Consider the following 25,158-nt stretch of genomic DNA (forward strand, 5'->3'; position numbering starts at 1 on the left):
ATCTGTGACCAAATCTATCTTTGTCTGCTCCATTAAAGTCACAGTCAGTAAGTGATGTCCTCACATGACCCCATTGCCTCTAGCAGTAAGCCAGAAAAGAAATCACAGGACTATAATGTGCATATTCTATTACATCCTAAACAAACTTTGAAAAATAGTATTTACAAAGGAAAAGGGGGAGGGGAATCTTTCTTCTTAGCCAATGCTTTGCAATAATCCTGATGAAAGAAAACCAGCCACTAAGAATGACAATCAAATGTGCTTACAAATATTTTACATTAGGTACAACAGCTGTGCTGCAGACATAGGAGAACGTACACTGATCCCGGCTCTATACTTGGACCACGAATAAAGAAAGGAACGCGAATATCAAAGTCATATGGCATTGACTTCCCCTTGACCAGTCCAAACTGTCCAATATGGTAACCGTGGTCAGCAGTATAAATAATATAAGTATTCTCCAGTTCTCCCGTCTCCACTAGCATGTGATATAGCTGCAATATAATAAAGTTAAAAAATCAATAGAGAAAATGTGGAATCACATAGAACAGTGACACAGGAAGCAACATGTAAAGGCATTGCATTTAAATGATCCCATATGGTTGTGTTAGTTTTAAAATGACTAAACCCAGCAGTCATTCCAAGGGTTAAGGAATGCAACTCAGGATGCACCACTCATCAACTTTTCATATTGTAGTTTATGAGAGGAGGTAGGTCTGAGTTTATGAAAGGAAGCATGTAGCATTTATATAAGGCAAATATCCTATACAGTGAGTAACCTTATTCCACAGCATGGATATCCGTGAATGCTTACTGCCTTTGCTTTATTAGTTAGATCAGCCTGAATAGCAGAAGATAGGCAAAGCAGCTCTAGTTCACTTACTACTGAAAGGACTTTATTTTCTGTGACTGCAGAGCCATGTGGATCTAAGGAAATGACTTATGTGGAGTTGTCTTATTCAGAGGCAGACTATTAATCTACCTACCCAGTATCATTCTACTCTGAACTGCAGTAGCTCTCTAAAACACTACATGGAAAAATTTCCCAGCACTTCTATTAGAACAGGGGTAGCAACTGGGTTTATTCCAGATGGTTTGGATTGCATCTGCTATAATTCTTGGCCAGTGACCATGCTGAATATGGATGTAGGAGCTGTAGGTCAACACTGCCAAAAGGCAACATGTAAACTCCCCTTTCATCAGGGCTTCTTTAACTAGAGATACCAGGGATTAAATCCAGGACATTCCACAAGTACAATATGTGGTCCAACACAACTGAGCAGCAAAGCAAATGCATCCCAGGATCCATATGTAAAGAAAAAAAAAAAAAAACAAATAGGTAAGATTCACACCAATGGACAAAGCTCCTTTGGAAACAACGCAGTGAGCTGAGCTGTATTGTAGGTATTGTTATTATAATAATAATGTTATTATAATAATTTTATAATAATAATAATATTGGTGTATATCTTTCAAGTTTAAATTTGTCTTTTCATATTGCATGTGGACTTACTTTGTGGTATATTTAACAATAAGAAATACATCTTACAAAATCATGGCAGGATTACATATTCATTACTCAGGCACTTATTCAAGGGAACTTTTAAAAAGCAAACAATAAAAATAAAAATGCCTGCTTTGGAGCTCTTACCACCACCAGAGGTTGGAATTTTGGGATGAAAAAGTAGGGAAGACATCTTAAAAAAGAAAAAAAAAACTTCTTGGGGCACCATAGTTCTAGTCCAAATTGGGGAAGGTTATGCAGACTCTGGAGTAAATAACCCAAGAATGCTCAGTTTGATCCTTAGCATAATGCATACCACATATATATAAAACTGCAGGAATTTGGGAGAACAGAATGGCTGGATGATCCCCTTATTCTACTGGACCTCATAAGACAGGGGTATCCAAACTTTTTGCAAGGAGGGCCAGATTTGGTGAGGTGAAAATGTGTGGGGCCCGACCATTCAGCCTGACATTCTTTGAACCATTAACATTAAATGCAAATGAACTATTTTATGAAAGACTAAAATAACTTAACTGCACTAATGTGAAGGGTGATACTGAGATCTCGACTGCATTATATAGGCCAGTTCTGGCTCAAAAATAGTGGTTTTGATGCACAAGATGTCACGCAGGTGAAAGTCACTTAGTCTCGTCCTCACGCAGTTCTTGTTAATGTTCATAACCAAGAATGTCGTCTCGCACAAGTATGTCGAACCAAACAAGCTCAGCATTTTCTTAGCAAATGTTCGAATCTCTTGGAACCTGTCTTTATCCAGCTGGTGGTAAAAGCTGACAAGAGGGAGCTGTTGGTGCTGACTGCGACACTCGGCGTCACACTGCAGCTCAATGAGCTCCAGCTGCAGGTGGTCTGGAGCGTCATCAGGGTCCACAGAGAAAGGAGATGAAAAAAGCGTGATCTCCTTTTCAATAGCTGCAAAATCCCGAAAGCGCTGTTGAAACTCCTCAGCCAGAGATGAGATGTCTGCTTCATATCTCCTTATTTGTACACTCATATTGTTCTGTGGAAAACTGGTCATTATTTCCAGCAGCGATGGGAAATGTGTGGTATTGGGCTGCGTTTGTGACAGGTGCCTTTGGAAAGTAACAGCTTAGTCCCAAAGGCTTTGATATGTGAATACAGTTGGCTTACCACTGCATTTTGCCCCTGAAGGCTCATGTTCATGACGTTCAGATGTTGTGTTATGTCAACTAAAAATCCAAGCCAGCCAAACAGGATCAGATAACTCTGGCATCAGTTGTCCCTTTTTTGCCAAGAATTGTCCAATTTCCTCCCTAAGAGAGTAGAAACGCTGCAGTGCAGACCCCCAATTGAGCCATCTTACCTTGTTGTGATACACAACATCGCCGTATTCAGCCTGGATGTCGAGTAGAAACTGTTGAAACTGGTGGTGGCACAGGGCTTTGGAGCGAATATAATAGCCTTCATCACTGGTTTCATAACATGATCATATTTCAGATGTTTGGCACAGAGAACTTGTTGGTGAATAATACAGTGGAGTTTTATAGCTTTGCCTCCTTCTTTGCTGACTTTGTTACAGACTAGGGTTGATAATCCACTTCGCTCGCCAGCCATGGCAGGTGCGCCATCCGTAATAATCCCAGTGACTTTATTCCACGGTAGTTTCATGTCATCTACGGCGGAACAAACAGAAACAAATAAATCTGTTCCTCTTGTTTGGTCCTTAAGGCTCTGGAGGTCAAGTAGCTCTTCACTCACGTTCATGTCATCGTCCACTCCTCTCAAAAAAATCAATAACTGAGCGGTGTCAGATGCATCCATGCTTTCGTCGCAGGCTAATGAAAAAAAGTCAAACTCCACTCCTTTTGCCTCTAACTGTCTCTTAATATCAGATGAAACATCTTCAATTCTCAGTGTTACGAGCCATGCAAACATTGGCAAACTCTTGCTTCTTCTCAGGATAAATTTTCTCCACCATTTGCATCACGCAGTCTTTAATAAATTCACCCTCAGTAAAAGGTTTGCAGTGCTTGGCAATCAGCGTTGCCACCTCGTAGCTCGCCTTTGTGGCATTTTCATTTGACTCACGGGCTCTTGTGAAAAAGCGCTGTTGTGCCGTTAAAGCAGCTTCCCGTTCCTTCAATTTTTCGCCGCGTTCATTCCCAGTTAGCTTGTTGTAGTTAGCATGTTTTGTCTGGTAGTGCCTCTTGATACTGAATTCCTTGAAAACAGCCACAGTCTCTTGGCAAATTAGGCAGACACAGTTGTTTCATATTTCAGTGAAAAAATACTCCAATTTCCACTTGTCCTGGAAGCGGCGGCCCTTGCTGTCAACTTCCCTTTTTTTTTAGTCACAGTCACCATTTTAGAAATGGGTACACAAGCCTTGTGTCACAAGGATCACGCGGCAAGAGTGCTGACTCAGGTCTACTGCCATCTTCTGGTGAAATATAACCACCAGCCTTGAAGGAGCAGGAGGCAGCAGGGGACAGCTGTGGGAACCGCTGTGCAGTGAAGGGAAAAATGCCGGCTGGCGGGGATGAGTGACAGGCTGAGCCGGCGGGAAGAAGAGGCTGCGGGCTGCTTGAAATTTGAAAACAGGCCGCAATTGGCCCCCGGGCCAGACTTTGGACATGCCTGTCATAAGACATTTAAATATGTTCCCGCTAGGAAAGTCATTTAATTTGCTTGCTCTCTCCCTGTTGGTAATGAGATATGGACTGGTGAAAGAAACGAACCTTTCTGAGGTCAATCATCAGTGTGAATATAGTACAAATCTGGAACAGGGAGCTTTTTAGCTATTAATGCAGGCTATGTATTCACAAAAAAGAGTGGAAGGCAGTAACTGCTAAAGAACTATTTTCAACATTTTTCATTTACTTACCCTTTCCATGGAATGATCTACTGACATCAGAGTTTGAAGTCTTTTGCGTTGCAAGACATTTGTAAATTCCATGTGGATAGGAAGCATGGGTCCTGTATATTGCATGATCCAATGCTTATCCATGTTCGGTGCATAGTTATAACTGGGAGTTCTGGAAGAAGAAGAGAAGAATATAGAGAGAAATTCAGAAGGTTATTATTCAAGTTAACATCTGCACTTTTTGCCCATATGATACATGTATTATATTATTTTATTAGCATATGAAAAGATTTGAGAAAATGTGGTAAAATTATAAAATGCAATTTCATAAACCAGGAGTTGGGACTAAATGACAAAGCAACCAGCCAATTTATCCAAATCAGATCTGGAATCTCACCTCAAAGCCTGATTCACACATAATGCTAATCCATGCTATAAACTGTGGAATTCTGGCTTGCCATGATGTATGAGTGCAGAGCACTAGCAAAGCATGGTTTATTAATGTAAAGTAACTGGAAGGGGGGCCTATCTGAAAGACCCACCATGGGTTATTTAACATATGGTGAGCTGTGGTACACATGCAGCCTCCATTTTGAACATGCAACTGCTACTTAGTGGTTGCTTCAATGAACCTGCTGAGCCTGGGTTTTGTGAGAGTTAAATAACCCTATATAACTAGTGATCCAGGTTCACATGACACAACAGCTTCCAAGTGGGGGTTGCTTATTTAACTTGGTGTCCACGGGCACTGTAGCTCACTGTGGATAAATAACCCATGATGAGCTGCAGCATGGCATCCAAACTCAGCCTGAAAGAGAACCCATGGTTTGTTGGATTGTGAACTCTGGGTTAATTAAACTGTGGGTTGCCTTTATATGCAAACCCAGGCTCACTATTCTGCCAGGCTACAAAGGCAGCACCCAAGAGCAGTGAACTGCTCAGTGGCTCTAAATGCCCGTACTCAAGGCATTTAGGATACAGGGAGAGAATGATGAAAGTAAAAAGGAACAAGCAACCCATGGACTGAGAATACAAATCATTGTTTGTTTGCTTGTCTGTCAGACAAACCAAGAGTAGCACAACAAGCCATGTGTGAGCATTGTGTGTGAATCAGGCATCTCCTAGTTCCAACTCCAGTTTTCTGCACATCAGACCACACTGGTATCTTTCTAACATCTTTTGCTACTACAGCAGTGTGTCTGGGACTGACTACCAAAGTCATGCAAGTAATCATTCTCTTTAATCAGATGAATAATTGTTATCTAAAATTTGTATACAGTCATGTACAAATTTTTGGCTCTGGCCTCTTGGCAGAGCAGCATTGACACAGGCTGGGGAGAGTGCTGAGTGGCCAGGGGACTGGCGAAGGCAAGGTAGGAGCTGAGCAGGCGACCAGAGGGCCAGGAGCAGCAGAGAGGCAGGGGGCGGGGCCAGAGAGGCTAGAGCAGCCAGGAGGGAGCAGACAGGCGGGGCCACTGGCCTGAGGGACTAATAAGGCTGCACTCAGCCACTGCAAGCCCTTTTGGCTCTGACCTCTTGGCAGAGCAGCAGAGGCACAGGCTGGGAGAGAGCGCTGAGTGGCCAGGGCACTGGCGAAGGCAAGGTAGGAGCTGGGCAGAGGAGCAGAGGGCCAGGAGCAGCAGAGAGGAAGGGGGCGGGGCCAGAGCGGCTAGAGGGGCCAGGAGGGAGCAGAGGGGCAGGAACACTGGCCTGAGGCGCTGATAAGGTGTCATCCCTTGTCTGCGTCCCTTAGCTGTAGCCCAGGCTGTCCGGGGACTCCCTTCCCTGGGACGCAGAGGGTTTTTTTGTTTTTTGTTTTGCTTTGTTTTCCCTTCGTTTGTTTTTTTTGTTTGTTTTTTTGGTGCTGTGCTGTGCTTTGCTTTGTTTTTCCTCCAATTTAAATTTAAGTTTATTTTATCCTTGTGTGTGTGTGCGAGTGGGTTTTTCTCTGGGAGAACTGGGTGAGTGAGAGGAACTGCAGGACAGACAAGGCAGGGGACCAAGGTAAGGTCTTGGAAGGGATCCCAATGGCAGACCAGGAGATGGCCTTGGCGGGAGCCATGGGTGTTACTGTCCGCTGCGACATGTTCGCCCTTCTCCCCCAGGAGAGGCAGAGTTACACTTGCCCTTGGTGCAAGCTGGTGACTCTGCTAGAGGAGGAGGTGAGGTGCCTGAGGGCCAAGAGAGCTGTCCAGACCCCCCGGGAGCAGCCCCCCTCTGGACAGAGGGTTGAGGGAGAGGCCATGGGAGGAGCAGCCGCAGAGACATGGAGGCATGTCACCCACAGGAGGAGGAGGGCAGCACAGCCTCCTCCTTTTCCTGGCACCAATCTGGAGCTGGGAAACATGTTCTCTCCACTTGGGGAGGCTGGGGCTAATGAGGCCTCGGGAGACCAGCAGGACCCCCAGCCTGGGATGACAAGTGACAAGGGGGCCGCTGCACAAGAAGCGAGGGCCAGGGCATGGATGCCCACCACCACCAGGAAGACACGGCGGCAGGTGATTGTTGTTGGGGACTCCCTGCTGAGAGGCACTGAGGTGGCAGTGTGCTGCCCCAACCTGGAGACAAGGGAGGTTTGCTGCCTGCCGGGCACACGCATCCGGCATGTGAAGGACAGGGTGGAACGTCTTGTTCGCTCCGGGGGTCACCAGCCACTCCTGGTGATCCATGTGAACACAAACGATGTGGCCAGGCAGGGTGTGGTTGGGACCACCAGGGACTTTGAGGCCTTGGGGAAGAAACTCAGGGAGCTGAAGGTCCAAGTGGCCTTCTCGTCAATCTTACCTGTCCAGGGATTTGGGCCAGGAAGGGACAGGAGGGTCTCTGAGGTGAACGACTGGTTTAGGGTGTGGTGCCAGAAGGAACGCTTTGGGTTCCTCAACCATGGCACTCGGTTTCTTGTCAATGGACTTCTGGCAAGGGACGGGTTACACCTCACGAGGATGGGGAACAGGTCCTTTGGGATGCTCCAGCGAGCTTCATCCAGAAGACTTTAAACTGAGCCAGAGGTGGGGGGGGGTTCAGGCCCCCCAGGAACGTGTCTGCACTGGACAAGTGTGGGGAGAGGATCAGGGCTCTGGGAGCAGGGTTTTAGAGATACTGCAGGAACTGACAGGACTCCTACGGCAGGGGGGAAAGTATCAGGGAGGATGGGAGGAAGGAGGAGGATGGGAACTCCAAGGAAAGGAAGTGGTGGGAAGGAGTTGAGGTGCATGTACACCAATGCTAGGAGCATGGGTAATAAGCAGGAAGAGCTTGAAGCTCTCCTGGGAATAGGAGGGTATGATCTGGTGGGAATCACAGAAACTTGGTGGGATGAAAGGCAAGTCCGGAATGTGAACATAGAAGGGTATCACCTTTTTAGAAAGGACAGGAAGGAAAAGAGAGGTGGGGGCATGGCTTTATCTGTCAGGGAAGGGATAGGATGCAGTGAGATAGAATGCAGCACAGATGGGGATTCGGTAGAGGCAGTCTGGGTGAAACTTAGGGGTTTTGACAGGGAAAGAGACCTGACAGTGGGGGTATGTTATTGCCCTCCAGGTCAACTTGAGACCCTGGATGATGTCCTGACAGGCCAGATTCTAAGGATATCTTTCTTAGGGAGAAACACAGTAATTATGGGAGATTTCAATCTCCCGGATATTAGTTGGGAGACTCACTCGGCGGTGACAGCCAGGTCACGTCGCTTCCTAGAAGCTATAGAGGGAGGGTTTTTCACACAGAGGGTTCGAGAGGTGACCTGGGGGGGGGGGATCATCCTTGACTTGGTCTTGACCAATAGAGAGGAGCTGATAAAGTACAGATTAGGGGAGCTCTGGATGCGAGTGATCACTCCATCCTTTGCTTTGAGATCAGGGGACTGGGGATGTGCAGCAGGTCGAGCACTAGAAGCTGGAACTTCAAGAGGGCCAACTTTGGCCAACTGAAGGCCAGACTCGGGAAAGTCTCCTGGGATAGGTTACTGGAAGGTAAGCAAGTTGAGGAGGGGTGGATAGCACTGAAAAGGGAGGCTTTGGAGGTGCAAGCCTTGACGATACCTCTAGTCAGTAAGGTGGGGAGGCGGAGGAGAGTGCCGCCATGGATGCGAAAGGAGGTGGTTAGAGGGATTAGATGAAAGAGGAACCTCTGTAGGAAATGGGTACTGGGGCAAATAGACAAAAGGGTATACCGGAAGGAGGAGGCTCGTTGCTGATTACGAACTGAGACTTGCCAAGAATATCAAGAGCAACAAAAAGGGCTTCTTTCAGCATGTAAATAGGAAGAGGAAGGGGAGACAAGTGGTGGGACCACTAATTAAGGAGGAAGGAGATCCAGTGACTGATATGAGGGAACAGGCACAGATGCTAAATGACTAATTTGCCTCTGTGTTCTCCTCAAAGCAGGACGGGGGATATGCGCATAGGAGATTAGATGAGGCTGGGGACTTAGGGGCACAGATTAGAGTCACCCCCCTTGAAGTTGAGGGGCTCCTCAGGGCATTGGACATTACAAGGCGCCAGGCCCTGATGGGTTACACCCGAGAGTACTTAGAGAGTTGGCAGGGGTTCTCTCACACCTGCTGGCCTTCATCTTTGAGACCTCGTGGAGAACGGGTGAAGTTCCAGAGGACTGGAGGGTGGCATCAGTGGTCCCAATTTTCAAAAAGGGTAGTAGAAGGGACATGGGGAATTACAGACATGTTAGCCTTACATCCATTGTAGGAAAAACAATAGAAAGGCTCATAATAGAGAGAGATCTAGTGATGCTAGATAGGGAAGGGAGGCTGACAGCCACACAACATGGCTTCCGCAAAAACAGGTCCTGCCAGACAAACCTTGTGGAATTCTATGACAAGGTTTTGAGATGGCTAGATGGAGGGGATGCAGTGGATGTGGTATACCTGGATTTCAGCAAGGCCTTTGACAAAGTGCCCCATGATATCCTGGTGGAGAAACTGAGGAGTTTTGGGATACACCAAAGCACTGTCCGGTGGATTAGGGCATGGTTGACTGACCGAAAGCAGACGGTAACCATTAGTGGGGAATCATCGGGATGGCAGCCAGTGACAAGCGGGGTCCCCCAGGGCTCTGTCCTGGGGCTGATCTTGTTTAATCTTTTCATTAATGACATGGAAGAAGGGGTGAACAGTCTGCTGATTAAATTCACAGACGACACTAAAACTGGAGCAGTGACCACAACTGAGGAGCAGGTACTCCAGATCCAAAAGGATCTGGACAGACTATGGAAGTGGGCAAGAGACAACAGGATGGCGTTCAATGTGGATAAGTGCAAGGTCTTGCACTTGGGGCATAGGAATAGCTGTCATAAGTACAGGGTAGGTGGCAAGTGGCTGGAGAGCAGCACTTGTGAAAGGGACCTTGGGGTGCTGGTTGACTGCAGGCTAAACATGAGTCAGCAGTGTGATGCGGTGGTCAAGAGGACGAACACCACCCTTGGTTGCATAGCCAGAAGTGTGGCTTCTAGATCGAGAGAGGTATTACTACCACTCTGCACGACTCTGGTGCGCCTGCAACTGGAGTATTGTGTTCAGTTTTGGACCCCTCATTACAGAAAGGATATAGCCAGGTTAGAGTCAGCGCAGCGTAGGGCCACAAGGTTGGTGGCCGGTTTGCAGGGGATGGGGTATGAGGTGAGACTGAGGGAACTGGGTCTCTTCAGCCTGGAGAAGAGGAGACTCAGAGGGGATATGTTGACGACATACAGGTATGTGAGGCGATGTCACATGGAGATGGGTAGAGACCTGTTCTCCCCTGCAGAGGAAGGCAGGACACGCTCCAATGGAACAAAGCTCAGGGAGCCAAGGTTCCATTTAGATGCCAGGAAGCACTTCCTGACAGTCAGGACCCCGAGGGTGTGGAATGGGCTTCCACAAGAGGTCGTTGAGACCCCATCGGTGCAGGTGTTCCAGGATAGCCTGGACGTGCACATGGTGGGCATGGCGTGAGCAGAGCTGGCTGGTGCTGGAAGTCAGAATAGATGGCCCGGGAGGCCCCTTCTGACTCGCTCTGTTTCTATGTTTCTATGTTTATATCCCTATGGTTTTGCAAACAACAAGTTATCAAATGAAAGCCAACACAGATTCCTTTACAGTCAGATTGATGGGTCCCTGCATCCCTCTGTGCTTATCTGCACCTTGCTTTCTATAGGAAATATGGAAAACATAGGACAGTTTATAGCATTAGCAACTTAAGCTCCATGTACCAACTGAGTGAGTTCGGCAGTTCTTTTACAAAACTGAGGTTTATGCACATGAATAAAACCAGATTCTATATGACATCTTCACTGCTGGCGTTACTTATTCATCCTTTAACAAAGTGAATCGATCCTTTCTGCCTTCTTGTACTAAAACCTTTATATCAGTATCTAAATATCTAATATATTTATGCCCTTTCACCCCATTTTAAACTCTACTGTAGGGAACAGGGTCTGTTATCTAAATGGGGATTCTAGAATGGGGTTAAGACCAAAGCCAGACCCCCTGGAGCAAAAACTATGAGTGGGGGAGCACAGCTGCTATACACAGATGTGAAAATAATGTATTTCGGTAGATTATAATTTTAAGACTAAAACACTGCTTAAAGATATTATTATTATTATTATTATTATTATTATTATTATTATTATTATTATAACATTTCTATGCCGCCCCTTGCCGAAACCTCGGGGCTGCTTACAACACGATAAAATACAATGAAATACAATAGCACATAATAAATTACCATTAAATAGTGTAGTCCTGCATGTCCTCAGCAGGATTTTAATTTTTTCTCCATATATCTCATCTGATGTTTCAACTTCCTTAATTTTAAAAGTACTTTGCCATGCAATATGAGGGTGTTGTGGGGGGGGGGGAGGTGAAAGACTGCTGACCAAAAACCACAATGCTCCACTAAGTATCTGGAGCTAACTGTTCATTTCAAGCCTCCCTCACAGAAGACAAAATCATTCTATCTGAAATTCATTGGACTAGAATATTCACAGGATTGTGAGATTTCAAGCTAAAGGGTCTAAGGGTACATCAAACCCTAATGTAATGCATTCCTATGCATATCTACTCACAGTTAAGTCCAACTGAAATTAATGGGACCATTGTACAGGGCTTCAGCCTACACTAAGCAATGTATTTCCCATGAAAAACCTCACCATGACTTAAAAAAAATCATTTGATATTTAAAATGCTTGCCTTCTACTTTCTCTTAGGAACTTCCAAAAATGATTCATTCAGAATTAAGAGTACTCCTAGCATCATCAGTGGAAAACTCCCCAACAGTACTCTTAGGATTATGGATCTGGCCAATTGTATGACTTCACTGAATTTTCAGAAACACCAAGGGTCCAAAACTGAAAGCAATTTGTCCAAATGGTTTCAATTACAGCAAGTAAACTTCAAATATCTGGAGAACCACTGACTTAAATATTCCACAAGAGGCCAATAGAAATATAAAAAATATAATCTTTCCTTCTGTGATTAATCTCTGTAAAACTAGGTATTAAAATGTTGTGTCAGACCAACACACTGTCCACCACCTCCAGCACTGATTCTTCAGAGTCCCGAGTGCAGCTGTCTCCCCCACCTCCAATGTTGGCGGTTCCAGCTGTCAGTGCAGGATGGGAATGATGGGAGTAGCAGTCTAACACACTAGGCTGAAAAGGCTGCCTTAGGTTAAAAGGCTGGATCAGAGATTGCATAAGCAAGGTCATACCTTTTCATAGATCCAAGGTGTGATCTCCAAGGATGGAAAGCGCAACATCAGTAAAAATCCTTATGCTACATACTAATTTTATGTTTTCTGCTGTGCTCTGCTGTGCTCTCTGTCTCTGTCTCTCTCTCACACACACACACATTCATTTTAAAAGACCAAAAGCAGAACAAATATATAGTCTGTTTTCCCAGCCAATGGCATTTGTCAAAAGAGATTGTAGACCTTAATCTTGCTTTCTGAATTTGCAAATCTGGTATGCTATGCAGAGAGACAAAAGTACCTGTTCTGGCAGAGCCCCATTGACTTAACTAGAACTCTGCTAAGAAAAACTTAGGACTGCAGCCAGAATCTACATCATTTAACACAATAATTCTACTGTGCTTTTCCCACTGCTTTGTTTCATGCACCTGAATTTATGTTGTTGCATGCATTCACTCGGTTACCTTTGAAAAAGTATGTGTGCTGCAGTAACTAGATGCATTGGCATGCTTTATGCACTTTGATAAAATCTTTTGAAATAGTCTACATGTTACCGAAACTATAGTTCTGTTCAGGCATTCAAAAAGCAGTTTTAAGCACACATGAAGGGAAAGGGTCCGGGTTATCCCCACCTTTTCCCTGCATCGTGTTTATGGCCCTCTGCTTACGGAATACAAGGATCTGAAGAGGAGAGCTTCCTCTGTCCATGGGGGCTCACCATGCAGTTGAGAACCCCAATTTCCCAAAATTTGCCATTGCAAGGAGAGCAAGGGCACAGAAAGGATGCAGATTTTCAGAAAATGTTCATATGCTGATTTATATTTTTAGAAGCAAATGCAGAAATAATGAGCAATAAACAATGTAACAAAAGTGCTATGGTAAAGGATGTCTAGAATAATGCCAATAACTAAGCCCCAGTAAAATCTCTTGTACCAGCAAACACTTCTGGCATTTCATGAGAAGATCCTGATGCTAGCACAACATAATTTATGTTAGTGCTCATGTCATGTTGGATAATGTATTTAAATACAAATACAAATAATCTTATCATAGTCCAGACCCATGTGCTTTCCTGTTCAGTCTGCTGTCCAGGTGCTTATTGTTACCGGTAGCCTTTCAAACAGAGGACTGCCTTCTGTAAAAGCAATCACGTAGCCATTCTAGCTACATGGCAAGTATTAACTATGTTATTTACATTAAGTCATTCATAGAATGAACAAAATGTTAAAACAGAAGAGGAAAAACCACTGGAAAACATCAAAACGTAGCAAAAACATTAAAGGTCAGATGACTAACGAGCATCAGGGAGGAGAGAGATGCCAATGTATGCTTGTTCACCAAAGGAGACTGCTCAAGGGTTAAATGTTCAAGTTACAGCACCCCTCACTGGGGGATTGTCTTGCTCCCTGCATTGTTTCCATGGGGTGCACCCAAATGTTTTCCATACAATATTGAATTTGTATTTCAATAATTTCATCCCTTGGCTGCGATAAGCTGGCAATCTCTCTTGCTATAGAAATCTTTAATAGTTACATTCACCTAAATTGGCAGCTTGTCTTCAATTTATCTCACTTCTTCCATCTGAACACTTAATCTGTTCAACCCTTCAGTGCCAACACAAAATTATCTACTCTTTCCTGCAGCAGCTGCGGAAGAAATAGTTCAAAACACACTAAAAATATAAAACAAGATAGATAGGAAGAAAAATTCCTGGAATGTTTGATCAAGTTGCATTTTACAGTTATTAATCCTCACACAATTCATGTTTAACATGTGTTGTTACATGTATTTCCCTTTGAAAAAGTATCTGTACAACATGCAACTAGATACATTTGGCACACATTACACACACTGATCTCCAGGAAACTGATGGGGCTGTGCGTATGGGTCTTTTTATTTAAAGCATTGCTTTCTTTGCCAAGCACAAGTACCTTTGTCTTTAAAACTTCCCATTCGCCTAGGAACAAAACAAATTCCCAGAGCTGACAGTTATAGATATTTCTATAGCACAATACCCAGTGCAGAAAGAATGTTTCATAATTTCAGAAATGTCTCTCAAGGACTTGTGAGACTGGTTCTTTATATAAAATCCTCTAGAACATGGAAAAAACAAAACAACTACTTGCCCATGCTCCCCCTGGCCTCAAACACTAAACTCTCCCCTCTCCCAAAGAACCATTCAGAAACCACCAAAGGCATGTTGGTGCCCTAGAGGGTTTCATCATCTCCACATTTGAATATTCATTTTATGTGAACTGCTTCACATTGTATGTGAAAAAAAGACAACCCCAACCCAGAAAATATTTTATATGACATTATTAGATTTGAGATAGCTCTTGGCTCCAGCCATCTGAGATACCACAGGTGCTTATCATATTTAGGGCTTTCTTAGTTTTGCATGCCAGTTATACAATTCTGTGCCTAGACAGGCCTGTGTTGTCTGCTTATTCTCTATATTTGGGAGGAAGATTAAAAATCAATACCACCTTTTTCAAGTACTTCATACAGTGGATAGTTAAACTATGGAATTACTGCCAGAAGAGGCAGGGCCGTCTTAACAGCATTATGGGCCCCAAGCAAAGCAGTGTACTGGGGCCTCTAAGACAACTACAACTACTGTGAATTTTGGAAATTTTCCAAGGGTTAATATACACAGATTAGTATGGGGCCCACGGGCAAGTGCCCATCAGGGCCATGTGTTAAGATGGCCCTGAGAAGAGGTAGTGGAGCCACTAGGTAGCTTTGGAAAGAGAATGAGACCTATTCATATAGGAGAATGTTATCATTGGCTAACAGTTATGTTGGGTACATATTATCTTGAGTATCTAAAGTAGTATGACTCTCAATGCCAGTTGCTGGAAAACAAGCTACTGCACTTAAGTCCACTTTGCTGGGTTTCTAAAGGCAACTGGATGGCCAATGTTGACAAGGACTTCAGTCTGCCCAGCTCTTCTTAAGTTCTATTCTTTCCTGCAAACCTTCATACTATGGGAATTGAGCCAATGATGCTTTATCATGTCTTATTTTAGAGAGTTAATTTCTGTGAACCACCTAGAGAACTTTGGCTATTGGGTGATAGAGTGACCTGAGATATATAATAAAATGAACAATATATCTGTTTGATGACTTACAGGTTTTGATATTATGTTGTTTCATGGTTCCATATTAGGTATGATTGTACAGACTAATGCTTCTTTCTTTCTCTTTCTTTCTTTCTCACCTTTTTTCTTTTCAAGGAACTCAAGGAGACTTACATAATTCTCCTCTCCTCTCAATCTTATCTCACAACAACCACCCTATGGTGTCAGTTGGGCTGGGAGTTTGTGACTGGCCCAAAGTTTCCTAGCTGGCTTCATAGCTGAGCGGGACTAAAACCCAGATCTCCTGAGTCCCAGTCTCATGCTCTTGACCACTATAGTGCACTGGGTTCTTTGACATCTGTAGGGAGCAGGGGCATGGTGGAATTAATTGGTATATTTGTCATATAGGATCCCCATAAACAGTAGTGCAGGACACCCTTCTCAGATCACATGCTGCATCACGGATTGCTATATCGCTACCCTAAAGAAACCTGGAGTCCTGGACTCACCGCAGGCAGCCAGAAACAGATATTACAGCAAGGTTAGAATCTATATGATGGTCCAGTGAATTGGGAATTAAAAAATTATTCTTCCATGGCCCCTTCCAACTCTATTATTCTATCATTCTATGAAAACACACAAAAACACCAAACATGCATTAAACATTAGTGTGAAAATTAGGCTAAATAAGAGGCATATTAGGCAAGGTCCTATTACATTATTCCAAGAGCAAAACATTTAGGAACAACTTCTGAAAACAGAGCAAGAAAAATGTATTCCCTCATGCTAGGAAAAGTCATCACACATCCAAATGTACAGCCAGATGAACTGCCAAGCAAGAACTTCTGTTGAAACTCATTTTGTGATCTTACATGCCTCTGAACTACATACAGAATACTTCCCTGCAGTGTGTAGACAGATGAGAAGGGAAGAGATAGAATACCTGCTTTGCAAGCTGAAGGACCCAGGCTCAGTCCTTCCCATCTCCAGTTAAAAGGATTCAAGAACAGGGGATGGGAAAGCCTCTACCTCAGACCTTGGAGATGCACTGCAGGCAGACTGGACATAAGGCAACTTCCTATGTTCCTAAGAAACAGAGCATGACAGTAGGCAGATACCATGTTTCCCCGAAGACCTAACTGGAAAATAAGCGCTAGCATGATTTTTCAGGATGCCCGTAATATAAACCCTACCCCAAAAATAAGCCCAGTTAAGATTGTCAGCCAGATGTACAGGGAAACACAGTAGTACATCCATTGCAACACACGAGAGATGTATTGAATTATAAAATAATAATGTTAGTATATCATTAAATATAAATAATATTATTGACATCAATATTTAAAATAAATGATAATATACATTATAATTAAGCCTGAAGTGGGCACCTTTGGATGAGAGGTAAATGCCTATGTAAACAGATGAAACTGAGACTTACTGCTGAATGACCAGAGCACAGACACAGTGCGCAAATAACATCAATATGTCGTGTGTTGTAACGGACGTACTTAATGCATGGATGAAAAATGCAAGATGGGTGCAAAAAGAAAGAGCTATTCCATCGAGGACAAGAAAGGAATCATGGAGGACTCTTGGGGCAAGAATCTTATGGCTTTTGTAAGAAAAAAAATAAGACATCAGCTGAAAATAAGTCCTAATGCATCTTTTGGAGTAAAAATTAATATGAGACCTAGTCTAATTTTTGGGGAAACATGGTAGGAGGGCCAGGGAAGGTATCCTGTAACTGTACCTGTGAAGTAGCACTATGGCAAGGTCAGTCATTCGTCTCAGATTGGGAAGGAGAAACACAGACATTGGTTTCCTACCAGATGATAGTATATCAGTCACTGTGTTCTGAACTGCAGAACTCTTTTTTAACAGGAACTTGTTGAATATTATCCTTATCCTTACATTTCTGTACCACTGATAGCTGAACCTCTCTGGGCAGTTCACAGCATTTAAGTCACCCATCCAGATTTCAACCAGGCCTGACCCTGCTTAGCAGTCAAAATTACACAGGATCAGGCACTTCAGGCTATACAGGAGCTTTGAATATCATACACCTGGGAAGTGATATTCATTCATAGCTGCGGCTTTATCAAATAATCTAGCCAAATGTTACACAAGTTTAATTGGGAAGGATTAAAGTATATACTCAATCTTATGCATATGCTTCCACTAAAAACCCATAGAACAGATCTGGTTATGCTTTTGCTGGACTGTGATTCAAAATATTAATCCAAACATGATGATGTGAGCTCATCCTGGACACTAGAAACTACACTGAACAAATGCTTCCACATTCACAGAAACACCTGTGGAAATCAGTTTTGCATACATTTGTTCAAAATTGAATATAATACTTGACCATATTACTTGCTTGTTTGAAAACAGACTATTTTAAGAATCTCATGCAATTGCATTCCAAGTTACGCAAGCTTTCCAAGAGTTGCTATAACCATTAATTTTTCTAGCTTTGGGGAGCAATGGGGTGTCCCCATTACTGTGGTCACAGTAGGAAGAGGTATGGCATGGTGGCTTCAGTGAGGCAGTTGAAGAAAAGTGGGGACAGATACCTCACAGCTATCCCTTTTTCTGGTTCTTCCCCTCACCCAGATTATTCTTGGTAGCCTTACCAGCTTGCCATTAGGTCTGGTGGAATGCCAGGTCAGCCCAGAATAAGACTTCCCTCATTCATGACTTGATTGTAGATGAGAGGGCTGACCTGGCTTGCATCACTGAGACCTGGGTGTGTGAACTGGGATAGGCCACTCTCACTCAGCTGTGCTTTCCTGGGTACTTGGTACAGCATCAGCTCAAGGTCCAGTGAAGGGGAGTGGTTGTGGTTTACAGGAACACAATGCCCCTCTCTAGGCTTCCTGTTCACTTGAGTATGGGCCTTCAGTGCTTATACCTTCTGCTGGGTGCCTGAGGCAGGGATTCTGCTGGTGTACTTACCACCCTGCTGCCCATCAGGTTTCCTGCCTGAACTAAGAGAGATTGTCTCAGACTTGGAATTGAAGATCCCCAAGATGATTGCTCTGGGGGATCTTAACTTCCATGCTGAGGTTGTTTTATTTGGGGAAGCTCAGGAGTTCATTGCTGCCATGACTACTTATTGCAGGTTGAATTCTCCTTTACATGAACACATATACACACAGCTGATATAACACTAAGAATAAGACAACTTTTCTCAACATACTGTCCAACTGTTCACAGATGAATATACGCATATCCAAAATATTTCTACAAGAATTCTTTCCAAATATCCCTTTCCATTACTACATGTTGCAGAGAGCTCTGCTTTGCCTGCTATTTATAGTACATAAATATACTATATGTACTTTTTCTTAGAAATATAGACAAACATATTGCCCTATAATGCCATGCACAGACTTGAAGGAACTGTGTTATGTGAAACGGCAGTTGCAGCACTGTATAGACAGAAGGAGCCAACTTAATCAGAGTCTATATTCAATGGTGAGAAAACCAAATCCTAAAACATGGCAAGTCACATTGGCAAGATTTTAACAAGACATCTGCAAAAGGCAAGACTAGTGACTATGTTCTGTACAAGAACATAGGAACTGACACAGCAGAAGTAGGAAAAACTGGAATATATGCCTTTATTTATTTTTATTAGTTTTGTGTAAAGCTGCTCACTAGCATTACACTCTCATTAAACAGAAACACTGAAATCTCTAAAAAATACAAAATAGCTAGTTGTCAAAGAGGCAAAGATAAATACAAACTCTGAAAAGAAAATTGTGGATTTATTACTGCAAAGCTTAACAATACGACAATTTAGAAAATTCAATTTCTTTAGTCTAAAGAACAATGCTGTGCAAAGTAAACAACAGTGCAAAAATCATCATATTGTTACTCTATCGCATAACTTACATGTGCTGGGAAGCATTTGGATAGAGCTCAGAGAATTGTGGTGCAGAGTCCTCAGGGCCATGAGGGGCAGCATGGCTGATTACCATCATTATAGGTCTATGGGGATATGTCTTCTTAGAAGTTTTGAAATAATTAATGCTGTCATTAGTGATTAAATCTGTGAAATAGTCCTGAAACAAACATTCAGCACAAAACAGCATTTGCCAAGGGTATCAAATATCACCAAAATCCATTATATCATTTTATTCTGCTATGGCAAATTAAGAGTGAATGTGATTTCTGTCAGGCTCTGATTTCAAAAGTTGGGTTAGTGATGAAGACAATTCCCAGGCAATGTCTGTGGTTCTGTTTCAAAGCCAAGACTTTGCCCAGATCCAAAGAAGGATGTGTTCCAAGAGGGATTAACAATACAGATTGCAAGGCAGAACTATAGCAAAAGGCATTAAGAAGGGCAACAAGTAGTAGGAAGAACTGTATGGAAAAGTAACTTTACATCAACCTTGTGAAGCAGATTATTATTACACTCATTGGGAAACCGTATAGAGACAGGAGGATTAAGCTGTATTATTACATTTATAGCCTTCTGTTTTGCTCTTGCAAAGAACCCATGGGGCATACATGGTCCTTCTCTCCATTTAACCCATATAACAACCCTGTGAGATAGGTTAGGTTGAGAGTCAGTACTGGCCCAAAGTCACCCATTTAGCTTCATGGCTGAGTGGGGAGTAGAATCCAGATCTCCCAAGTGCCAGTCCAACACTTCTGCCACTACTCTATCCTGGTTCTCCAGGCGTGCAAATCAGAGATGAGTCTAATACATTATCTTCCAGTATGCACTTGATACATGGAATAGGCAACATATAAAAGCACCCAAGGATCTTCACCATCTTCTTTTTTGTCTTTGTGTAAAATAGTAATGGCCCAATTCAGACTTTACACTGAACCACAGTTTAGTGTACTGAGGACAAGCATAAGGTTTGCACACCTCCTCTCTTCTCTTCTGGCACAGCCACAGGGAAGAAATTTCCACTTCTTTGTTCCATTGCCACAGCACAGGGATTCATCTTGACAATGGCTTGAAGCTAACTTGTTTTTTAAACTCTACAGTTAACATTAACACTTATGCCTCATAACAGGCACAGTGCTCTGTCTGAACAGTATCATTTAGAGCAGCACAATTGCTGATGTCAAAGTAGCACCCTGCTAAAAACCTGGCTTAACTTACAGCCAAGGTAGTAAACAGAGGCAAGAAAACAGCAAGAGGAAGGAACAAAACTAAATAAGTAAGAACTTTGTAATTAAGCCACCTGCCACCTTTAAACTTTCCATTTTGGACCAAAGAATGGGTGTGAAGTCCACTAAAGAGTCCCAAGACTATGTATGCAATTCCAGACAGTTCCAGGCATAAGTAATCAATCACATGATGTGAATAGAGAGCCCTGAACAGCTGTAAAAGCAACATTAAAAGGATGCTGGATGTGTTTCACACAACAGTGCCAGAGTAACCCAAACAGCTGTGATTAATTTTTCACTTCTCTTGAAGAACCAACCTGCCCCCAGATAACTCACCAACTACTCCTCAAGCCAAAAGTGGTTTGCTTAGAGCTGTATGGAGGTATCCACTAATGGTATTCTTCCTTCTTCTGTTTTTCATTAAATATGTTATATCTGAGTCTCAGTTTACCTCTTGAAGTCGTATTTTGGGGGCTGTTTCTAGAAGTGGAATTTTGAGGGGGGAAATCTTTCAAACCTCCAAAATCAGGTACATGGATGATATGGTACTTCCTGCTTTTGTGGCACATAAGAAAATATCAAAGACATACTGCGAAACAAAGAGTTTGCATATGGTGGGTGAACCTGCCATTATGGCCATAAGTCTACGGAAAGATAAAATCAACTACTTTTCATAAAAAGGTGTGTGTCTGTGTGTGTGTTGCTAGAGATACTCTTTGGTGTCCAGGCTTCATGAGCTTTGAGTATATCTACATTATTATAAAAGATAAGCATTGCTGATTGTGGAGTGTACTTTCTTTTACAGGTACACTTCAAGAATGTCCTGGCCATGCAAGTCAACACACTAAATTCAGGGCAACTGCTACACTGAAGTGATGCTAACTTGGATACACCAGCTCCCCCATCCTAAAATAAAAGAGAAGTTTTACAGATGCCACCTGATACAAAAGTAACATATCTGTATGATACCTTTGCATATTCAAATCCATGCTTCTCTTTGAGGCCATTGCGACAAATAGTATAATTATAGAAGCGAGAGTTCTTGATTAATCCAACCCACTCCCGCCAACCAGGAGGGATGTAGCTGCCGTTGTATTCATTGAGGTATTTTCCAAAAAAAGCTGTGAAAGGAGAAGAGCAAAATTTAAGCTGCCTGTACATGTCTATGTGGATCTGCAGTCTGGGTCATGCTCAATTCAGAGATGAACAGACATTTGTACAGTAGATCTTGAGAGCATGACCATTAATTGATAGCAATGGTGAACCTAATCTACCCCACAAATTCCCTGTTTGGCCTGCTAAGACTTGGCTCCTTGTGCAGGCTCACCTCTTGCCCAGGCTCCACCCCCAGCATTCTTCCATGGGCCCTGCTCAAGGCTAGAAGTCCTCATGATCATTGGTCAGAAATGGTGATTGCCCCTGAGGCACTGTCTTTCCCCATTGGGGTGCAGAAGGGGTGAAGAAGTCCTGGCTGAGGAAACTGTTGAATCTTTCCAGTCATGGCTAAGGTCACTTGACCTTCACTGCATATTTTTCCATTGAGAACACATTTAGGCAATGCAAACCCAAAAATGTAGTACTAGCTGGAGCTCCATGTTGCACATTACCCCACTGAGGGACACCTGCAGATGCCATCTAGCTGAATGGGGTGCCTCAACTTGTTTCCCACCCTGGTTGGTGGTAAAGTGTCACTTTTGCTTAAAAGTCCATGGTTTAGACACAACTTTCAGGATGGTTGAAAATCATTCAAGAAGAAGAAACACAATTGTTAATACATCCATTTCAGCTTTGGTGCTAGTAGACAAAACCTGAAACACCAAAAATGTCTCTCTTTGAGCCAATGGGATAGTAACATTTGGCACAGAATGCTACCACATACAATTTCACAATACAAGAAAACTTGTTACACCTAATTTCTGCTAAATTGCTCTTTGGAGCAATGAGTACAATTGGAAGCACCTGGAAGCAAAAGAATAATTATCAAAATGTTAAATAAAACAAAGGATGGGTAAGAAACTGCATAACAAAAAAAGATGTAAAGATTAATTATATTTTTGGGATGGTTGCAGAACTGTGATATATTTGTCCAGGATTAATAATGTAAACAAAAGTAGAATTTGTCATTTAACTCCTAGGGATTTTTGTATTACTATTATTAGTAGTAATACAAAATAATAATATGGGTGGTTTACAATAAAGCATAAAGCAAAACAAAATACAAATATCATATAAACAAATCAACATTAAAATAAATTTAAAAGCAGTAAATATGCAGTAAAACTGACCTGTAAAAGGAAGAATAAAATCACCTGGGAAACCCTCCCCTCTGTGGCTACTTTCTGAGCCTTTCTCAGAGCTAGCACACATTGTTCGAGTTGATAATTATATAATGTTAATTATAACTTAATTAAAATTAATTTAAAAACTCAATTTTGTCAGTTGTTGTGTCCCAGCCTTGGTAAAGTCAGCTTCTATAGAAGTGATCAGAACTTCTCAACACCTGGGAAGAACAGCCAGGTAGAGCTCAGCCAAACTATTAAACTTTGAAGCAGGAATTCAGATGAATTCCCTGATTTTTCAAAGAATCTGTATCATTAAGTAGCACACAGAAGAACAATAAACTAATCCACCTCATACTTTGTAAGTCTAATTAATTCAGTTTAAGTTTGATGGACCATATTTTGCAAGGAAAAGCAAATATGAGACCATTTTGCTTCCCAGCCTTCCTGCCAGTTTGGTGTAGTTCTGCAGTGATTCACAACTTCATGTTATATTGCTGAATTACAGCTCCCACTATCCCCATCTGGCAGGACAAGTGGACATGGAATGGAAAGTTGTACTCCAACAATATCTGGGGACCCAATCTAGCAGATACACGTATTTTCTTAAAAGCAAAAATAGGGAACCTATTCTGAATTGGGTTTCCCACTATATACCCCAAATATGGATATTGAAGAACAAACTCAAAGATGTAACTCTTTCTAAATTTCCTAAATTGATTGTGTTGAATACTCAGCTTCTGTATGTAGAATTGGGAGTGGTGGTGCAGCAGACACAGGTATATTTTGTCTTTTGCATCAGGCAGCAAAAGATATTTGGCCAATCCTTTGCTTCGGGTAACAAAATGTGTTGCTGCCTTAAGTTCAATGCAGTCAAGCTGGCCTACTCGTAATACATGTTTCTGCCTCAAGACAAGAGGCTACCCCTGCCTAGGAATGATGGAGAAATCCTCGGTGGATTCAGTGAGTCTGGATTTCTATGAATCTGACTTGCAGATTGCACAGTGGGCTAGCTTCTTCTGGTAATGTGAATTCTGCAAACGTGTAGACCAGCTTTTCACTGGAAGGGGGGATTTGTACTATTTCACATTAGTGCATCAGTGCAAGTGCACCTTAGCACTAATATACACTTGCACAAATGCACTGATTCTAATGGACTGGTACAGATTACTATCACTATTTCATTTCTATCTTGCCCCGTAGCTGAAGCTCCCTGGACAGTTTACAACAATGTAGCTCATTTGCAAATGTGTGCAAGGATCCATTAGCACTGATGTAAATTAATACAAACAGAACAAAAGTCTGGTTTAAAAAATCTAATTCTACCAGTTAACAGATGATGAAATGCGAGATGCTTGACATTCTGCAAAAGACCAATGGTACTGCTGCCTCCCTTTCCATGTACAGAGGAAAATTCATTTCAATTTCACATTAACTCTGTCATTTCAATTTCACATTAACTCTGGGAAGAGGGCAGTGTCCACCACTGCACATGAGGGAAAGAGGCTAGCTTAGGGGACAGGACGAACACAGCTCTGTCCTTCAATACTTCATCACAACACCCTCCCCCCCACAGCATCTGCTGCCTCACTTCACCTCAAGATAGGCCCAGTTTTGGCCTTACCCAGAAGGGAGTTTTCATGGGGAGCTGTACCACATCTAAACAGGTTAATAATATATAGACTGGTGTCATCTGTGCAGCAAAATAACAAATAGGCTATATATTTACCCAGCCTCTTCAGCATTAGTCTTCGACATTTTCTGTAGTTCTAGTATTTGCTTATCTCATGTTCTTTGATACTTGGCTAATGAACAAACAAACAAGAAAGCCAAGTGGCATGCTGCAACTAGCTGCAACTGCAAAATTTTCTGACTTGCTCATGTCTGAGTACTATTCACAATGGCCTCAGGCAACCAACATATTTAGAAACAGAAGCAAGGAGAAATCGGAAGTCATTTCTGTTTGTATAATTAATAAAATCCCAAGTACAGTTGAATGGATTAAATGTCTCATTAAAAAGTCATACCATTTCAAGGAACATCTTTTCATTATGGTATCTAATCTTGCCCACGGGGTAGCAGCAAAGATAAATGTAGATTTTTTTTTTTCACTTTAATGAGACAGATTTTATCTGCATACTGGCAATTCTGCTAACTGTTCCCAGGACACAGTGCCATTGTTTAAACACATGTAACATACTTTGCCAGCTTGGAATAATGGCAGCCTCTTTGAATATGCCCAATTAAGCTTGTGTAAACAGCAGTCCTTAGCAAAAAGAACAATTATTATACTTGATACTCACGCAATTAAGAGGCACTTAGTGACAAATGAGGAAGTGATCAGAGGAAAAATACACTGTCCTTCCTTAAATTTACACTTGGCTTTACTGAAGTTCCTCAAAGTATAAGATAAAACATCATAAAACAGTAACATACTTTATGAAAAAGAAAACTAAGTACTTCATTGGAGTTTTCATACCCATTTGGATTTAGATGGCAGTTGGTCATGGCTGCTGCTCTCAATGCAGCATCTGATTTCCCAACTTCATTCAGAAACTGCATACATCATCTGAAGGTGAGAGGTCTAATTTCCTAACAACCCTTTACTTCAGCCTTTCCCAACCTGGTGCTCTGC

The 25,158-nt window shown here is 42.5% G+C and overlaps 1 protein-coding gene across 12 annotated transcripts in view; it reads right to left on the reverse strand.

Annotated features, from left to right (window-relative positions):
• The window catches only part of SULF1 (sulfatase 1), a 144,214-nt gene that overhangs the window by 44,690 nt on the left and 74,366 nt on the right, over window positions 1–25,158 (reverse strand). For 7 of the 12 annotated variants that reach the window (XM_044423840.1, XM_044423836.1, XM_044423832.1 and 4 more), the window contains 4 exons: window positions 21,214–21,365; window positions 19,012–19,181; window positions 4,371–4,521; window positions 319–494 (listed from right to left, as the gene is read on the reverse strand). In XM_044423840.1, the coding sequence (XP_044279775.1) occupies window positions 319–494; window positions 4,371–4,521; window positions 19,012–19,181; window positions 21,214–21,365 (649 nt within the window). Of the gene's footprint in view, window positions 1–266; window positions 495–4,370; window positions 4,522–19,011; window positions 19,182–21,213; window positions 21,366–23,651; window positions 23,657–25,158 lie in introns of those variants that run through there. The other 5 variants (XM_044423838.1, XM_044423837.1, XM_044423839.1 and 2 more) reach the window with 4 other exon arrangements.

The sequence above is a fragment of the Varanus komodoensis genome, unplaced genomic scaffold (assembly GCF_004798865.1).
Source record: "Varanus komodoensis strain SLA01 unplaced genomic scaffold, ASM479886v1 scaffold14_1, whole genome shotgun sequence".
Classification (NCBI taxonomy): domain Eukaryota; kingdom Metazoa; phylum Chordata; class Lepidosauria; order Squamata; family Varanidae; genus Varanus; species Varanus komodoensis.